Source organism: Peromyscus eremicus, chromosome 7 (assembly GCF_949786415.1).
Source record: "Peromyscus eremicus chromosome 7, PerEre_H2_v1, whole genome shotgun sequence".
Classification (NCBI taxonomy): Eukaryota; Metazoa; Chordata; class Mammalia; order Rodentia; family Cricetidae; genus Peromyscus; species Peromyscus eremicus.
This window is the reverse complement of record NC_081422.1, coordinates 100,845,505-100,862,647: the sequence shown is the minus strand read 5'-3', so window position 1 is coordinate 100,862,647 and position 17,143 is coordinate 100,845,505. Positions and strand designations below refer to the sequence as shown.

Genomic DNA, 17,143 nt, shown 5'->3' with positions numbered 1-17,143 from the left:
GGGAGGCAGAGCCAGGCGGATCTCTGTGAGTTCGAGGCCAGCCTGGGCTACCAAGTGAGTCCCAGGAAAAGGTGCAAAGCTACACAGAGAAACTCTGTCTCGAAAAACCCAAAAAAAAAAAAAAAAAAAAAAAAAAAGAATGTTGATGCTCAAATGCTTCAGAGAGCCAACTTTTGAAAGATGACTGGTGGTTTGAATAAGAATGGGCCCCATAGGCTCATACATTTGAATGCTTAGGGAGTGGCACTATTTGAAAGCATTAGGAGGCACGACCTTGTTGGAGTGAGTATGACCTTGTTGGGGTAGGTGTGGTCTTGTTGGAGGAAGTATGTCACTGGGAGTGGCCTTTGAGGTTTCAGAAGCTCAAGCCAGGCCCAGTGGCTCCCTCCTTCTTCCTGCTGCCCATGGATCCCAGATATGGAACTGTCAGTTTCTCCAGCACCAGGTCTGCCTTTGTGCCTCCATGCTCCCTGCCATGACGATAATGGACTAAACTTCTGAAACTGTAAAGCAAGCCCCCATTAATTGCTTTCTTTTATAAGAGTCACCATAACCATGGCATCTCGGCACAGCAAGAGAACAGACCCTGAAGGATCTGTGTTTCAGACACTTCCAAACAAGCCACAGGGATGCTGCCCGTCCACTTGGCAAATGTCTACCCAGCAGATCTCACTGAAGAGGATCCTTGTTAACTGTCCCCCTCGTCAGCTTCTTCCAGGTGCCACTGTATTCATGCTATGCATCTATGTGGAAGTGCATGCTGTCAGTGTCTTGCTGGAGGGGCAGCATTTTTGGCGAACTTGGGATGCTCTGCTGTGTAAAGCTAGGTTAGGAAGTGTACCAGACAGGATGGAAGGAACAAGAGTAAGGGCCACAGCTAAGGGCTGTGTTTCTCTGAGAGACTGAGTCTGAAATCCTGATCTCAGCCCACAGGACAGAGGAGTCTGATGCCCAGGAGGACCTCCACAGGCTGACCCCTGTCAGGACAGAGGAGTCTGATGCCCAGGAGGACCTCCACAGGCTGACCCCTGTCAGGACAGAGGAGTCTGATGCCCAGGAGGACCTCCATAGGCTGACCCCTGTCAGGACGGAGGAGTCTGATGCCCAGGAGGACCTCCACAGGCTGACCCCTGTCAGGACAGAGGAGTCTGATGCCCAGGAGGACCTCCATAGGCTGACCTCTGACAGGACAGAGGAGTCTGATGCCCAGGAGGACCTCCATAAACTGACCCTCCCTCAAACCATGGAAGTGTCAAGTTTGTAAATGACACTTTCCCACACTGAGAATGACAGTCCAGCTTTACAGAAGGATCCCTCCTATTTGCCCCTCCCCTTCTGCCTCAACTCCTCTTGCTGACTCTGCCTGCTCTGCCATACTTACAGACTACTGTGACTTTAAGGGAAATCTCCTAAGGCCCACCCCTAGATGAAAAGCTGTGGGCAATTAATGACAGAGGGGGAAAATGGGTCTTCCTCAGGGATAAGCTCCCTAATTGGTTATCCAATACTAAGTGCTCAGCCAAAAAAACAGCATACCTGCAAAGGCCACTAAATGGTCTCAGTAGATTGCATTTATGAATGTATGTGTGTAACAAAGAAAAAGAAGCCATGAATTTGAGAGGAGCAGCGCAGGGAGGATACAGGAAGGGTTGGAGGGCAAAGAGAAGGGGGAGAAGATGTAAATATAGTACATGTGTCTCAAACATTTTAAAAGGTTTTTCATTTAAAAAAAGGGACAATGAAAAAGTGCTGGAAGAGCCTTGGGTACTGGGGGCCCCTGGCTCAGTTTCTCTACAAAGTCACTGGCTAGGCATCAAACATCTTATTTGTGCTGGGTGTGGTGGCGCACACCTTTAATCCCAACACTCGGGAGGTGGAGGTAGGTGAATCTCTGTGGGTTCAAGACTAGCCTGGTCTACAGACTGAGGTCCAGGACAGCCAGGGCTGATATACAAAGAAATACTGTCTCAAAAAAAAAATTATTTGCTTTAATCTCAGCACTTGGGAGGCAAAAGCAGGTGGATCTGTGTGAGTTCAAGACCAGCCTGGTCTACAGAGCGAGATCCAGGACAGAAGGGTTTTGTGGAGAGACCTTTTCTGAAAAAGAAAAAAAAAGCTTTATTTGTTGTTGATAATAATATAGTAAGAGGGCTGGAGAGATGGCTCAGCCGTTAAAGGCTAGGCTCACAACCAAAAATAATATAGTAAGAAATTGTATTTGTATACTAGTATAACATAAAATATATACTTCCTTCCCTCATGATCCCTTTTCATGTTTTATGACCCTTCCACACACATAAATACACATATACATATGGATACACACATCCATACTTTTAGATCTAGATTCTGCATGCATATAAGAGAAAATGAGTGTTTAAAATTTTTTTCTTAGTTTTTCTGAGACGGGGTTTCTCCATGTAGTTTTGGTGCCTGTCCTGGATCTTGCTCTGTAGACCAGGCTGGCCTCGAACTCACAGAGATCCGCCTGCCTCTGCCTCCCGAGTGCTGGGATTAAAGGTGTGCGCCGCCGCCACCACCAGGCTGGGTATTAAATTTTTTTTAAATTAAAAATTGGGGTATTGTGAAGCCAGTGTTCTATGTCTGACCCAGTGTTCATGGTGGAAGGAAACAGCACTCACGGTTGTTGTAAACACAAGATGCTCTTGGAGTCAACAGTAACTCAATGGGCAATGTGGAACAGGAATGCTTTTCTTTGTTGTTAGAGACAAACAATCTCTATACAGCCAAGGCTGTCCTGGAATTCACTATGTAGACCAGGCTGGCCTTGAAACTCACAAGTCTGCCTGCCTCTGTCTCCCTAGTTCTTGGATTTTAGGAGAACGACATAACATCCGGGAGCAATGCTTTCTCACTCAAAATAGCTTTTGTAGGTCTTGTTTTCTAAAGCCTGTTTTCTACGTTTTGCCAATACTGCTGTCTTTTAAAATGTGTTTGTTTCCTTGACAGTATCTACAGGACTGTTGGACGAAACGGGTTCTCAAGTCTCTGTTGCTATTTGTCCCTCACATTTTAAACTGCAACTTAACTTTTACTCATTTATTGTTATTTTAGATGTGTGTGGTGTTGTGGATGTGTGTTGTGGATGTGTGCTGTGGATGTGTGTTGTGGATGTGTGCTGTGGATGTGTGTTGTGGATGTGTGTTGTGGATGTGTGTGAGGTGCCCATAGCCAGTCTGTCCACTTGCAGTTCAAAGACAGCCTCCAGAGTTGGGGAATCAGTTCTCTCCTGCCACCTTGTGGACTTAGGGCTGAAGTGCAGATCATCAGCCCCATGTACAAGTGCCGCTACCCACTCAGCCATCTCGTTGACCCTCTGTACTGTGTTTTTAAGTTATTTTAATCCCAGCTCGAAAATTCTAATGAATAAATTAAAATAGGCAAAAGATCTAGAAATAGACATTTCTCTGAAGACACATAAATGGCCAATAAGCACACAAAATACATTTTCTTTCTTTTTTTTTTTTTTTTTTTTTTTGGTTTTTCGAGACAGGGTTTCTCTGTGTAGCTTTGCGCCTCTCCTGGAACTCACTTGGTAGCCCAGGCTGGCCTCGAACTCACAGAGATGCGCCTGGCTCTGCCTCCCGAGTGCTGGGATTAAAGGCGTGCGCCACCACCGCCCGGCACAAAATACATTTAACATCATCAATCTCAAAAAAGATAAAGCATACTAGCTGTGGCAGTATGAGTCTTTAATCCCAGCATTCAGGAGGCAGAGGCAGGTGGATCTCTGTGGGTTTGAGGCCACCATGGTCTTCTACATAGAGAGTTCCAGGACAGCCAGGGATACATAGTGAGAACTTGTTTTAAAAATATTAAATACATCTTCTCTTGTATGCACACAAAACCTAAGATTTAAAAATACATGTGCTTGTTGCAATACCTACATGTGTATTTATATGTCTGGATGGGTCATGAAACAAGAAAGGGAATTAATTATGAGAGGGAAGGGAGAAATCTTTTTAAATATAATTTTATTAATTCTTAGAGAATTTTCTACTATGTTTTCCAGTCGTTCACTCCCCAGTCCTTCCTATAATGCCTCCCAGATCTACTCCATCCCCAGCTAATCTAAAACATAATACTAAAAAGAAAAACTAAAAACTTCAAGATGATACCCCTACACACCCAGAAGAGTAATTAATCAAAGCATAGGCAGTAGCAAGTGCTGACAGAAATATGAAAGAATAAGAGCTTACATACACACTAGCAGAGTTTTTAAATGATTGATCCCTGTGTAAAACAACACCTCTGTTCCTTAAATGATTCCTCAGAGCTAACTGTGAACCAGAAGTTCAATTCCTAGCTATAGAGAAATGGGCTGGAGCGATGGCTAAGTGGTTAAGAGCACCAAAGCTGCTATCCAGAGGACCCAGGTTCAATTCCCAGCATCCACATGGCAGCTCACAACTGTCTGTAACTCCATTTCCAGGGGATCTCACACCTTCACACAGACATACATGAAGGAAAAACAAAAGTGCACTTAAAATAAAATAAAGCCATTTTTAAAAAAAATAGAGAAATGAAAGAGAAACTTTCACAGAAAGTTTGTGGGTGGGTATTGATAGCTGCATTACTGAAAAACCAAACAGCACAAATACCCATGAAAAGGGTGTGCAGACAAATAGAATGTGGCATGTCCATGCAGTGGAATATTACTTGGCAACAGAAAATTATCAGGTACTGATACATTCTGCAACATGAAAGAGTCCAGACAAAATGGAACACACATGTGATTCTAATAAGAAATACCCAAGTGCTAGGGTACAGAGGTCTTCCACCAATTCAAACTGTCCCTGTGAAATCCTTTTTTGTTTTGTTTTTGTTTTTGTTTTTTTGGGGTGTTTTTTTTTTTTTTTGAAACAGGGTTGGGGCTGGAGAGATGGCTCAGAGGTTAAGAGCACTGACTGCTCTTCCAGAGGTCCTGAGTTCAATTCCCAGCATTCACATGGTGGCTCACAACCATCTATAATGAGATCTGGTGCCCTCTTCTGGCCTGCAGTCATACATGCTGTATACATAATAAATAAATAAATCTTAAAAAAAAAAATATGCCAGGCAGTGGTGGCACACGCCTTAAAAAAAAAAAAAAAACCAGGATTTCTCTGTGTAGCTTTGGCTGTCCAGACACTCATTCTGCAGACCAGGCTGGCCTTGAACTCACAGAGATCTGCCTGCCTCTGTCCCCTGAGTGCTAGGATTAAAGGCTTGCGCCACCACTGCCCAGCTCCTGTGAAATTTTTTTTTTTTTTTTTGCCATTTTCATTTTTTTTTAATTTTATAATTTGATTTAATTTTACATATGGGCCAGGGATTCCCTTGTCCTCCCTCCTCCCGTCCCCCTCACTTCCCCCAGCCCACCCCCCATTCCCATCTCCTCCAGGGCAAGGACTCCCCTGGGGATTCAGCTCAACCTGGTAGATTCAGTCTAGGCAGGTCCAGTCCCCTCCTCCCAGGCTGAGCAAAGTGTCCCTGCATAGGCCCCAGGTTCCAAACAGCCAGCTCATGCACTAAGGACAGGTCCCGGTCCCACTGCCTGGGGGCCTCCCAAGGAGTTCAAGCTAATCAACTGTCTCACTTATCCAGAAGGCCTGATCCAGTTGGGGGCTCCTCAGCCATTGGTTCACAGTTCATGTGTTTCCACTAGTTTAGCTATTTGTCCCTGTGCTTTTTCCAATCTTGGTCTCAACAATTCTCGCTCATACAATCCCTCCTCTTTCTCGCGGACTGGATTCCTGGAGCTCCACCTGGGGCCTGGCCGTGGATCTCTGCATCTGGTTCCCTCTGTCATTGGATGAGATTTCTAGCATAACTGTTAGGGTGTTTGGCCATCCTATCACCAGAGTAGGTCAGTTTGGGCTGTCTCTCGACCCTTGCCAGTAGTCTATTGTGGAGGTATCTTTGTGGATTTCTGGGGACCTCTCTAGCACTTTGCTTCTTCCTATTCCCATGGGGTCTTCATTTATCATGGTCTCTTTTCCCTTGTTCTCCCTCTCTGTTCTTGATCCAGCTGGGATTTTCCACTCCCCTAAGCTCTCTTTCCCACAAAACTTGCCCTTCATTACCCCCCTCATGTCCAGTTTGCTCATGTAGATCTCATCCATTTCTCTGTCATTGGGCAATCCCTGTGTCTTTCTTAGGGTCCTGTTTTCTAGGTAGCCTCCCTGGAGTTGTGAGTAGCAGTCTAGTCATCCTTTGTTTTACATCTAGTATCCTCCTATGAGTGAGTACATACCATGTTTGTCTTTCTGAGTCTGGGTTACCTCACTCAGGATGATTTTTTTCTAGATTCATCCATTTGCCTGCAAACCTCATGATGTCATTGTTTTTCTCTGCTGAGTAGTACTCCATTGTGTATATGTACCACATTTTACTTATCCATTCTTCAGTTGAAGGGCATCTAGGTTGTTTCCATGTTCTGGCTATTACAAACAATGCTGATATGAACATAGCTGAGCATGTGCCCTTGTGGTATGATTGAGCATTCCTTGGGTATATGCCTAAGAGTGATATAGCTGTGTCTTGGGGGAGATTGATTCCCAATTTTCTAAGAAAGCGCCATATTGATTTCCAAAGTGGCTGTACAAGTTTGCATTACTCCTGTGAAATTCTTGATGGAAATTCTTTTAGGATAGTTTTTAATGAGTAACATCTGAATTTCTAAGTTTTTAGAGATTCAGATTGGGTCTATCACGTCTTGGTGCCTATTTATGGTAGATCTTTAATGGCCTTCTCAATGGGTTCTGGGTCTCTGCATTAATCTCCATCTACTGTAAAAAGAAGCTTCTTTGATAAGGGTTGAGAGATATACTAATCTATGGGTATAAAAATAAGAGCTTAGAGGGATATTTATTGCTATGACTATTTAGCAGAAAAATATTACTAGGTTCTCCCCTAGGGCCTATAACCTAGCCTGCCCTGGGCTCTTGGCCCAGTTAACAATGCCAGACATTGTGGTTGATATATTGTGCACCCCAATAAACTCATCTAGGGGTCAGAGAACAGAACACCCACTATATTAAACATAAGTTAGGCAGTGGTAGCACACGCCTTTAAACCTAGCATTCCAGAGGCAGAGATTCCTCTGGATCTCTGTGAGTTCAAAGCCACACTGGAAACAGCCAAGCATAATGACACACACCTTTAATCCCAGGAAGTGATGGCAGGAAGCAGAAAGATATATAAGGCATGAGGACCAGGAACTAGAGCCTTTTTAAGCTTTTAGCTTTTAGCAGCAGTTCAGCTGAGATCCATTCAGGTGAGGACTCACAAGCTTTCAGTTTGAGGAAACAAGGTCAGCTGAGGAATTGGCGAGGTGAGGTTGGCTGTGGCTTGTTATGTTTCTCTCATCTTTCAGCATCACCCCAATACCTGGCTTCCGAGTTTTTTTTGTTAATAAGAACCTTTAAGATTCGTGCTACAAGACTTGGGTTCCATCTTGTAGAACGGGCTTAAAATCCAATCTGAAAGTGGTTGGTTGTTCCCACAATAGCAGTTGTGCCGCTATTGCATAGATGGATATGTCTTGTCAGGTCAGTTGTTCCTGCAGCTCCCAGGGTTCACAGCTGGATAAGACCGTTGATTACTTTTCTCCCCTGGTAGTATGCATACAACCTTTGAGGATTGTGGAAGCTAGCCAGAAGAATCGAAGCTTGTAGCTCTGACTACCGAGATACTTGGACTTCCATGTTCATCAATATTCTATCCACATTAGCTAGGAAACAGTCAGCCTAGATGCCTACCAACTGATGACAGATAAGGAAAACGTGGTATATACACAGAACTGAATCTTGAATTCTGTGAATACACAGCAATTGTAAGGCTGCTGGGTACATGAGGGGAACTAGAAGGTATTTTACTGAGGGAAGTAGCCCAGGCTCAGAAAGAGAGATGCATGTTCTCTCTCATGTGCAGATCCTAGATTTGAATTTTTAGATTTGTGGGTCCCCCCCCCTTGGAATGCCTGTAGAGGCGAGAGGCTAGAAAGGGGTCCCTGGGAGAAGGGACCTGAGAGGGGGGCAGTAGCACATGTGTGACATGGAGGTAAGTGAAGGAGGGTCTGAGGCAGATGTCTTAACCCTATATCACAAAGCCATTGTGAATTCAGTTTCCCCATCAGACCACTCGTACCAGATCTTGGGAAGCAGAGAGACCAGGGCAAACAAACCATCTAGATGCAGGTTGGTTAAGGTGCTTAAGTTTTGTGTAAACAACATGACAGATCCAGCAGGTGGTTAGAGCAGGGGTGTGGGTGGGTATCATCCTGGACTTCCCAGGTCTAGGGGAAAGAGGGGTTGTCAAGCAGTGGGTGGTTTTGAACAGACCCATACAAAGAATGGTTTTCTCATGGATGTATATTTCTCATTTAATTCTGGTGACAGTCCAAGAGCAGTTTAATTTCATCTGTAACTGAAGAGGAAGATGAGATTGTTCAAAGGAAGGAGAAACGAAAAGTAAAAAAACAAGTGAGTAGAATTACAACAGTTAAAAGAACTCCAAATCATCTGTATCCATGTCCTAGGGGCGTAGGATTCCACCTCATATATACCCAAGTCTAAAATAACCAAGTCAAGTCAGTATTTGCTCATTCCTCTCTGTCTCCTCCTCCTCCTCCTCCTCCTCCTCCTCCTCCTCCTCCTCCTCAGTCCAGACTCTTGGATCTGAGTCTGACTGTGACATGGTGACTGGAAAGTGGGAAAGCCATCAGAAACTAACTGCTTGGGGCTGGAAGTCGAGAACACGCGTACTCTGAATTAAGCAGAATGGCCTAAATACAGGAAGGCTGGTTGTAGAACATGCAGGAAGTACTACAAACCACACCACGAAATAAAAATCCGTGATTACTGCAGAGAGCCATCAGATGATGGGACACGAGTCAGCAAAGCAAAACCAGACAGAAGCATTAGGAGAGCAAACGTTCCCCAATCAGTGCGCCCCAAAGACGGGTTGTGACTACAGCAGAGCTCCTCTAATCCCCAGGAGACCCTTCCAGTGACTCTGGTTTTCTCTTGATTTAGGCAGCAGTGGGGTAGGCAAGAGAAGAATACTGTTAGCCGAGAGGGTACACCCCCTGTCATCCCAGCCCTTGGGAGGTACACCCCCGGTCATCCCAGCCCTTGGGAGGTACACCCCCGGTCATCCCAGCCCTTGGGAGGTGGAGGCCGGAGGAACAGAAATTTAAAGTCATCCTCTACTGTCTAAGAAGTTCCAGGCCAGCCTAGAATACATGGGATGGAAAAGAAAAGAGCAGCTGGGCGGTGGTGGCGCACGCCTTTAATCCTAGCACTCAGGAGGCAGAGGCAGGAGGATCTCTGTGAGTTCGAGGCCAGCCTGGTCTACAGAGTGAGTTCCAGGACTCAAAAACAAACTCTTGTCTCGAAGAAAAAAAAAGAAAAAGAAATGAACTGTGACACTGAGGGTGAGGTGATGTGTCCACAATGACAAAGAAGGTCCCTACCAGGTCTCCTGGCTCCTGATCAGAGTTCTGCTAGATCCTAGAACTCTCCAAGAAGAGCCAATGTTAAGAGATAGTCCAAAGCCCTTCCAAGAAGACCCTGAAAGTTGGTAGCAGGAAGGTCCTTGAGTAATCTATCTTATCTCTGTCTAGAAAAAGCTTAAAAAGGCCAAAATCAAAGCAGCCATTAAGGTCCAGGCCTGGTGGCGTGGCACACTGGTGCGCAGGACCCTGCTCCACGCAGCCCTCAGAGCCTGGATCATCCAATGCTGGTGGCGGTTGACACTCGGGAGGAACCTGGAGAAGAAGCGGAGGAAAGCGCTGATTGACTACTCCAACAGAGAGAGAGCGGTGGTCAAGCTCCAGTCCCTGATTCGGATGTGGCGCATCCACTGGCGGTACTGCCAGGTCCTCAATGCCATCTGCATCATCCAGGGCCACTGGAAATACCACAATTGCCAGTCTTGCTCCCTCCTGAAAGGTCACTGTGTGATCACCACCACGCACCTGCAGTTCCACATTGAGATCATTGACCACTGAGAGCTGATTAGAAGGAACGCTATGTCTTGGGTCCCCAGTAAAGGTCTAAATGGTTGGTGTATGTTTATGTTTCCAACTAATGGAAGCCTTGAGTCTTGGGCCTCACTGACTCCTGTTGTCTCTCACAGAGAACAACACTAAGGTTTTCCTGTGTTTGTGTATTGGAATGGTAATGGTCACATGCCATCATCAAAACATCAGCTAGGTCCCAACCTGACCTGACCTCACAGAAGTCCAGTTCCCATCCTCAGGCCTATTCCTTTCTTCCAGTCACTGATCTAAAGACGACAACCCATGAAAACTCTTGATACCTCTGCATGCATAGACTGACTCTGGGGTCTGGAGTCAGGGCTGGCTGGGGTCTAGAGTGCCTCTGTTCCCTCTTTGGGAAGCACCTAAAGCAAATGTCAGTGTCTGAATGAGGGCATCATAATGTGGCCCCAAGTAAGGATAGGAGGTTGGCCTTAGTGCTGGGGCTAGGGCTGGGCATGTCAACAGGCAAGGAGGAGATGACCCAGAGAACAAGAGGAAAAAGACACTCACAGGACTAGAGCAAGGGCTCAGTGGTTAAGCTATTCTTCCAGACGACTCAGGTTCAATTCCCAGCACTCACATGGCAGCTCATAACTGTAACTCCAGTTTCAGGACACCCAACACCTTCACACAGACATACATGCAGGCAAAACATGAGTGTGCATGAACTAAAAATAAACTGTTTTCTAAAAAGACACTCCCGGCACCTCAATTCCTTCTTCACAGTCCTCTCACCCCAACTCCTCTCCTGAAGGGTTGTGTAGCAAACAAGGTGCCCTCTGACATCCCTCCTTCCCAGCCCCTAAACGACCCTCCCAGGCTCTTTAATTCTGCTCCCATGGCCATACGAAGACAGCACTATTTTGTACAACCTTCTGTGGCTGCGCTGTCTAGTATGGAAAAGCCCTGGAAATACATCTAGTGAAACTGAGGGAATGGGTTTTGAACTTCTTTACATTTAAATTTAGCTCTCCACACTGTGGCTAGTGGCTACTGCATTGGACAGTGAGGCTCTAGAAATGATTATCCCCCATGATGGAAGGCTGCTCAAATTGCTTTCTCCGGGGCCCGTCTCTGGTTCCTTCCTCCTTTCCCTCCGGTCCAGCTTCTCAGTAACAGATGGAGTGTCTCTTCCGGTGTGTTAAGATCTTCCATCTCTAGACGCTGCCAGTCTTTCAGGCCATCACTCCTGCTGCGCCTAACTTTACCAGTCCGGATTCTGTGCTTCGTTACAATCAATGCTCTACAGAGTCTGGCTTTTTCTCTTCCTTCGTCCCTCCTTCTTCCCCTCCCTCTCTCAACACGTATGGGGTGAACCCACCACCTTCCTTCTCCTTGGCCTGTAGTATAGCGCCGTTTGAGCAAGACTGTCTATCCTCAGGACTATATCTCAACTGAATAGTTCCCCAATTTTCTCTCATGTTTGCATTTCCTTTTTTTTTTTTTTTTTTTTTTTGGTTTTTTGAGACAGGGTTTCTCTTTGTAGCTTTGCGCCTTTCCTGGAACTCACTTGGTAGCCCAGGCTGGCCTCGAACTCACAGAGATCCACCTGGCTCTGCCTCCCGAGTGCTGAGATTAAAGGTGTGCACCACCACCGCCCGGCTTGCATTTCCATTTTATGGGTTGAATAACCCAAAGCCTCTCCTCTCCAAATACCCAGTTTTGCTTCTTCTCCCCTCCACTTGATGGAAGAAAGGGGAGCAGATTCGGTCCCCGATTTCCTATCCCCTTGTGCTCCATCACAGCTGTCCCCGGCCCCCACTCACTGCTTTTCCTCCAGTGAAATTAAAGGTCTTTGTCCTGATCACAAGCCAAGCCCTCCGATTATCCTTCTGCCTTCTCAAGCTCCTGATCCTATATACGGAGCCTAGCTGTCCAAATTATCAATATCTACTTCTCCTGTCTTTAAACATGCTTCCTTCATGCTGGGCATGGTGACACCCACCTTTAACCCCAAAGACGGAGGCTGGCAGATCTCTGAGAGTTCAAGGCCAGCCTCATTCTACAGAGCAAGTTGCAGACCAGCCAGACCTACATAGTGAAATCCTGTCTCAAAAACTGGGTGAGGAGAGAGGTAACCAGAGAGATGGCTCAGCAGTTAAAAGCATGTGCTGCTCCTTCAGAAGTCCCAAGCAGGGTCCCAGAACCCAGGTCAGGTTGCTCACCAACATCTGTAACTCCAGTTCCAGGAGATCCAACATGTCTGGCTTTGAAAAGCACCTGCACTCACATGCACATACTCATGCAAAGGCACGTACAAAGGATTTCACACAAATTTTAAAATACAATACAAATAAAATCCTTTTTGAAAAAAATGTTTCCTTTCATTCTTGTTCCAGGTTTTTGCTTCTCCTCATAGTGAGACATGCTACAATTCTTTTCACCTCTGTTCTCTCCACTTTCCCTTTGATTCATACCCCACCCCACCTCTCTCTCTCTCTCTCTCTCTCTCTCTCTCTCTCTCTCTCTCTCTCTCTTTCTCTCTCTCTCTCTGTGTCTCTCTGTGTCTCTCTGTCTCTCTCTCTCTCTCTCTCTCTCTCTCTCTCTCTCTCTCTCTCTCTCTCTCACACACACACACACACACACACTTTAAAGAAGTTTGTTTAAATAAGATACTTGGGCAGGAGAGATGGCTCAGTGGTTAAGGATGCACACTGCTCTTGCAGATGACCCTAGTTCAGTTCCTAGAACCCACATCAGCTGCCTCAGAACCACTTGTAACTCCAGCTCCGGGAGATCTGATGCCTCTGACCTGCACACATACAAATCTGCACTCACACATGCACATATACACAAACAGGGTCACACATATACACATAATTAAAAATAAACTTAAAAAAAAAACACTTGAAGGGAAACTGTGGTCTGTTTTGCTAGAGTTGTTTACCTCCATTTAAAGACATGGTGGTGCATGCCTTTAAGCCTAGCACTCAGGTGGATCTCTGAATTCGAGGCCAGCCTGGTCTACAGAGCTACACAGAGAAACTCTGTCTCAAAAAAAAAAAAGAAAAGAAAAAGAAAAAAAGAAAAGAAAAGAAAAAGAAGAAAGAAAGAAAGAAAGAAAATTGCCTATATGTGGTAGCCAGATACAAAAATGTTATAAAATTGTCCTAGTGATAAATGGGAAATACTAAAATTCTCCAATTGAACAAGATATGCAAGGATTTTTATGTTGCTCATGGTGGTGGCTATTTGTTAAACAGCAGGAGAAAAGAACTTGCTGGGCTATAGGAAGAGCTGAGTAGAACAGGGAAGAGGATGCTTCACAGGGCTGGTTTCCCTATCAGCCTGTACCTGACTTCAGCAGGCAGATCTCTGTGAGTTCAAGGCCAGCCTGGTCAAGACAGGGCTACTTAGAAAAAGCATACCATTTGGGAAGAGGGGGGACTGAGAAAATGGCTCAGCCAGTAAAGTACTTGCCTGAGTTTGATTCCAGCACCCATGTAAAAAGAGCCAGGCTTGGCAGGACACCTGTTTCCCAGACTTGGAAAGGCACAAACAGGAGGGTGCCTGGGTTTTGAAGGCCAGCCAGTCCAGCTAAATTGGTGCATTCTAGGTTTACTGAGAGACCCTGAGTCAAAACTAAGATGAGGAGGATCAGGGAAGATACCTAAAGTCAACCTCTCCCCTCCACAAATACACATACACACACATACACACACACATACACACACACACACACACACACACACACACACACGTGCACACACACACGTGCACACACATGTACACAAGCACTCATACACATGTATACATGCGTGCGTATGAAGGCACACATTTAAAGAATAATTTTAAAAAAATCAATTTTACACAATTTCATTAGAACAGAAATCAACTTTTGTGAGGCCAGTGTTCATACCAAAGTGAAACCAGGGGATGCAAAAAAGAGGAGTGATAAAAGGAACTGTAGAACAGTAGCTCTCGGGGACTTATATGCCAAAACCCACGAGAAAATACCAGCATTCCCACCCCAGGACAGAGCCTGGCTCTCAGCACGCAGTCGGAGAGGCCGTGGTGAAAACCGAAGCTGCTCGCACAGGTTTCGAGAATGGAGGCCGTGGCTAAAAGGAAGAGGAAGTGTTAAAATGGCAGTCTGAAGCACCAAGGCAGAGGGCTGGGTATGACACAACCATGTGTCCGCTGAGGAACACAAGCAAGGCACCATTGTGTCACATGTCCTTGCTTCGAATACAGCTAGTTGCAACATTAAATAGGAGCTTCCGAGAAAGACCCCCATTCCCACCTGACCCCCATTTCAGGAAAGAGAACCCAGACCATCTCGTACACAAGGAGTTATCCAACCAAACACAGCTAGTTCTTGGTAGATGTTTGACGTGTGCGTGTGCGTGTGTGTGTATCTGTATGTCTGTTTTACCTACATGTATGTCTGTGCACCATGAGTATACCTGGTACCCAGAGAGGCCAGAAGAGGGCATCAGATACCCTAGAACTGGAGTTATAAGTGACTGTGAGTCACCATGTGGGTGCTGGAAATCAAACCCAGGTCCTCTGGAAGACCAGCCAGTGCTCTGAACCACTGAGCCATCTCTCCTCCAGCCCTCTTTGGTAGGTTTGAGGAGCAAAACTAGCTTAGTATAATTAATGGCAATCGAGACACCTGCAAAGTTGGAGGTAACGATGCCAGGCAGCGTCTAAGGGCCAGCAGATAGTCAGGCCAACACCTAACAAAGTCGGAATCAGACATGGATAAAGAAGAGGTTTCAACCACCCCTAACGGAGGGACAGGGCATGATCATCTCCTTGGGTGGGCCAGGGGGACATGCACAGAGCATCTGTGCCCATGATTCCCGAGACTAAACCACGACGTTACCTTAGCCTTAGTCCAGTGTCCGCCGCAGCCCTCTACAAACCCCCAGACCAGGAAGGTCAATCAATAGCTTTTTTACCTCTGTGAGGATCCCTCTCACTCTTGACAGTCTCTCACTTTTCCTCAACTCCTCACTTCTCTGTAACTCTAATAAAGCTTGCTTCTTCTTGTCATACTCCCACAAGTACCTGAGTCATTAGTCTTCACTGGCATGAGACCACAAACACAGAGCCACAGTCCCAGATTGATCCTTGAGAAGCACGAATGTCCAGTACCCTAGGTACTTAGTCACATATAACTGGGCAATAAAATGTCTCATCACACTCAAAAACCACACATCAAAACCCAACAACATGTAAAAGTGATTCCAGACCTCGAGCAAACCAAATTTAACTCTAGGAAGCAAAGATAAACATTAAAATCCATCAGTCCACATGTGACTATATTAATCAGTACAGAAAAGTGACATGGCAAATTTAGCATCTACTCATGATGAAAACTCTTGGGCGTTTTAGAAGTCTGACGAAGAGGTTCTATGAGAACCCTACCACTAGCCTAACAGTAACCGAGCACACTCCACCAACCCCACTTCCCTGCCAGACCACAAGTGAGATAACACATCTGCTCTCAAAGGTGTTCACTGTGGTACTGGGAGTTCTAGCCCAGGCAATTAGTCAATAAAGAAAAACAGTGGATCTCTGGGAGTCCAATTAGCGAGAATGAGGAGGGTTTATATGAGAGAGAATTGTTGAGACCAAGGTCAGATAAAGCACAGAGACAAATAGCCAAACAAACGGAAACACATGAAATATGAACCAATGGCTGAGGGGTCACCAACTGGATCAGGCCCTCTGAGTGGGTGAGACAGTTGATTGGCCTGATCTGTTTGGGAGGCATCCAGGCAGTGGGACCGGGTCCTGTGCTCATTGCACGAGTCGGCTGTTTGAAACCTGGGGCCTATGCAGGGTCCCTTGGCTCGGCCTGGGAGGAGGGGACTGGACCTACCTGGACTGAGTCCACCAGGTTGATCTCAGTCTGTGGGGAAGGCTTTGCCCTGGAGGAGATTGGAATGGGGGGCGGGCTGGGGGGAAGGTGAGGGGGGCGGGAGGGGGGAGAACAAGGGAATCTGTGCCTGTATGTAGAACTTAATTGTATTGCAAAATAAAAATTTAAAAAAAAAAAAAAAAGAAAGAAAGAAAGAAAAACAACAGGCAGACAGACAGGAAAGGAGGAAGCCAAACCACGATATTTGCAGATTATAGGTTTGAGAGTACAGATTGAAGAATCTAAATACAAGCAAAAATCCACCCACAGAAAAAGATTTAGAAGGTAGGGTAGTTCCTTCAGTAGAGTGCATGGCCAGCATGCGCAAAGCCCTATACCGTGTAAAACCAGACATGATGGTGCACATCGGTAATTCCAGCACCTGGGAAGTAGAAGCAGCAAGGTCAGAAGTTCAAGGTCATCCTTAACTTAAGGATAACTTAAGGATATAACTTAATATAGTGAGTTCAAGGCTAGCCTGAGCTACATGAGAGCCATCTAAAAAGAAAGAAAGGGGCTGGAGAGATGGCTCAGTGGTTAAGAGCACTGATTGCTCTTCCAGAGGTCCTGAGTTCAATTCCCAGCAACCACATGGTGGCTCACAACCACTTGCAATTAGATCTGGTGCCCTCTTCTGGCCTGCAAGGACACATGCAGGCAGAACACTGTATACATAATAAATAAATAAACCTTTAAAAAAGAAAAAAAAGTTCATATGTTTCCATTCGTTTGGCTATTTGTCCCTGTGCTTTATCCAACCTTGGTCTCAACAATTCTCGCTCATATAAACCCTCCTCATTCTTGCTAATTGGACTCCCAGAGATCCACCTGGGGTCTAGCCATGGATCTCTGCATCCAGATCCCAATGGCTGAGGGGTCACCAACTGGATCAGGCCCTCTGAATGGGTGAGACAGTTGATTGGCTTGATCTGTTTGGGAGGCATCCAGGCAGTGGGACCGGGTCCTGTGCTCATTGCATGAGTTGGCTGTTTGAAACCTGGGGCCTATGCAGGGTTGCTTGGCTCAGCCTGGGAGGAGGGGACTGGACCTACCTGGACTGAGTCTACCAGGTTGATCTCAGTCCGCGGGGGAGGCTTTACCCTGGAGGAGGTGGGAATGGGGCGTCGGCTGGGGGGAAGGTGAGGGGGCCGGGAGGGGGGAGAACAAGGGAATCCGTGGCTGATATGTAGAACTGACTTGTATTGCAAAATAAAAATAAAAAA

At 46.0% G+C, this 17,143-nt stretch overlaps 1 protein-coding gene across 2 annotated transcripts in view; it reads left to right on the top strand.

Annotated features, from left to right (window-relative positions):
• Positions 1-10,070, top strand: part of LOC131915362 (IQ domain-containing protein F2-like) — a 33,255-nt gene extending 23,185 nt beyond the window's left edge. For both annotated transcript variants that reach the window (XM_059268532.1, XM_059268530.1), the window contains 2 exons: positions 8,403-8,486; positions 9,629-10,070. In XM_059268532.1, coding sequence (XP_059124515.1) covers positions 8,403-8,486; positions 9,629-10,015 — 471 coding nt within the window. In that variant the 3' untranslated portion in view covers positions 10,016-10,070. The remainder of the gene's footprint in view (positions 1-8,402; positions 8,487-9,628) is intronic.
• Positions 10,071-17,143: the final 7,073 nt, after the last annotated feature.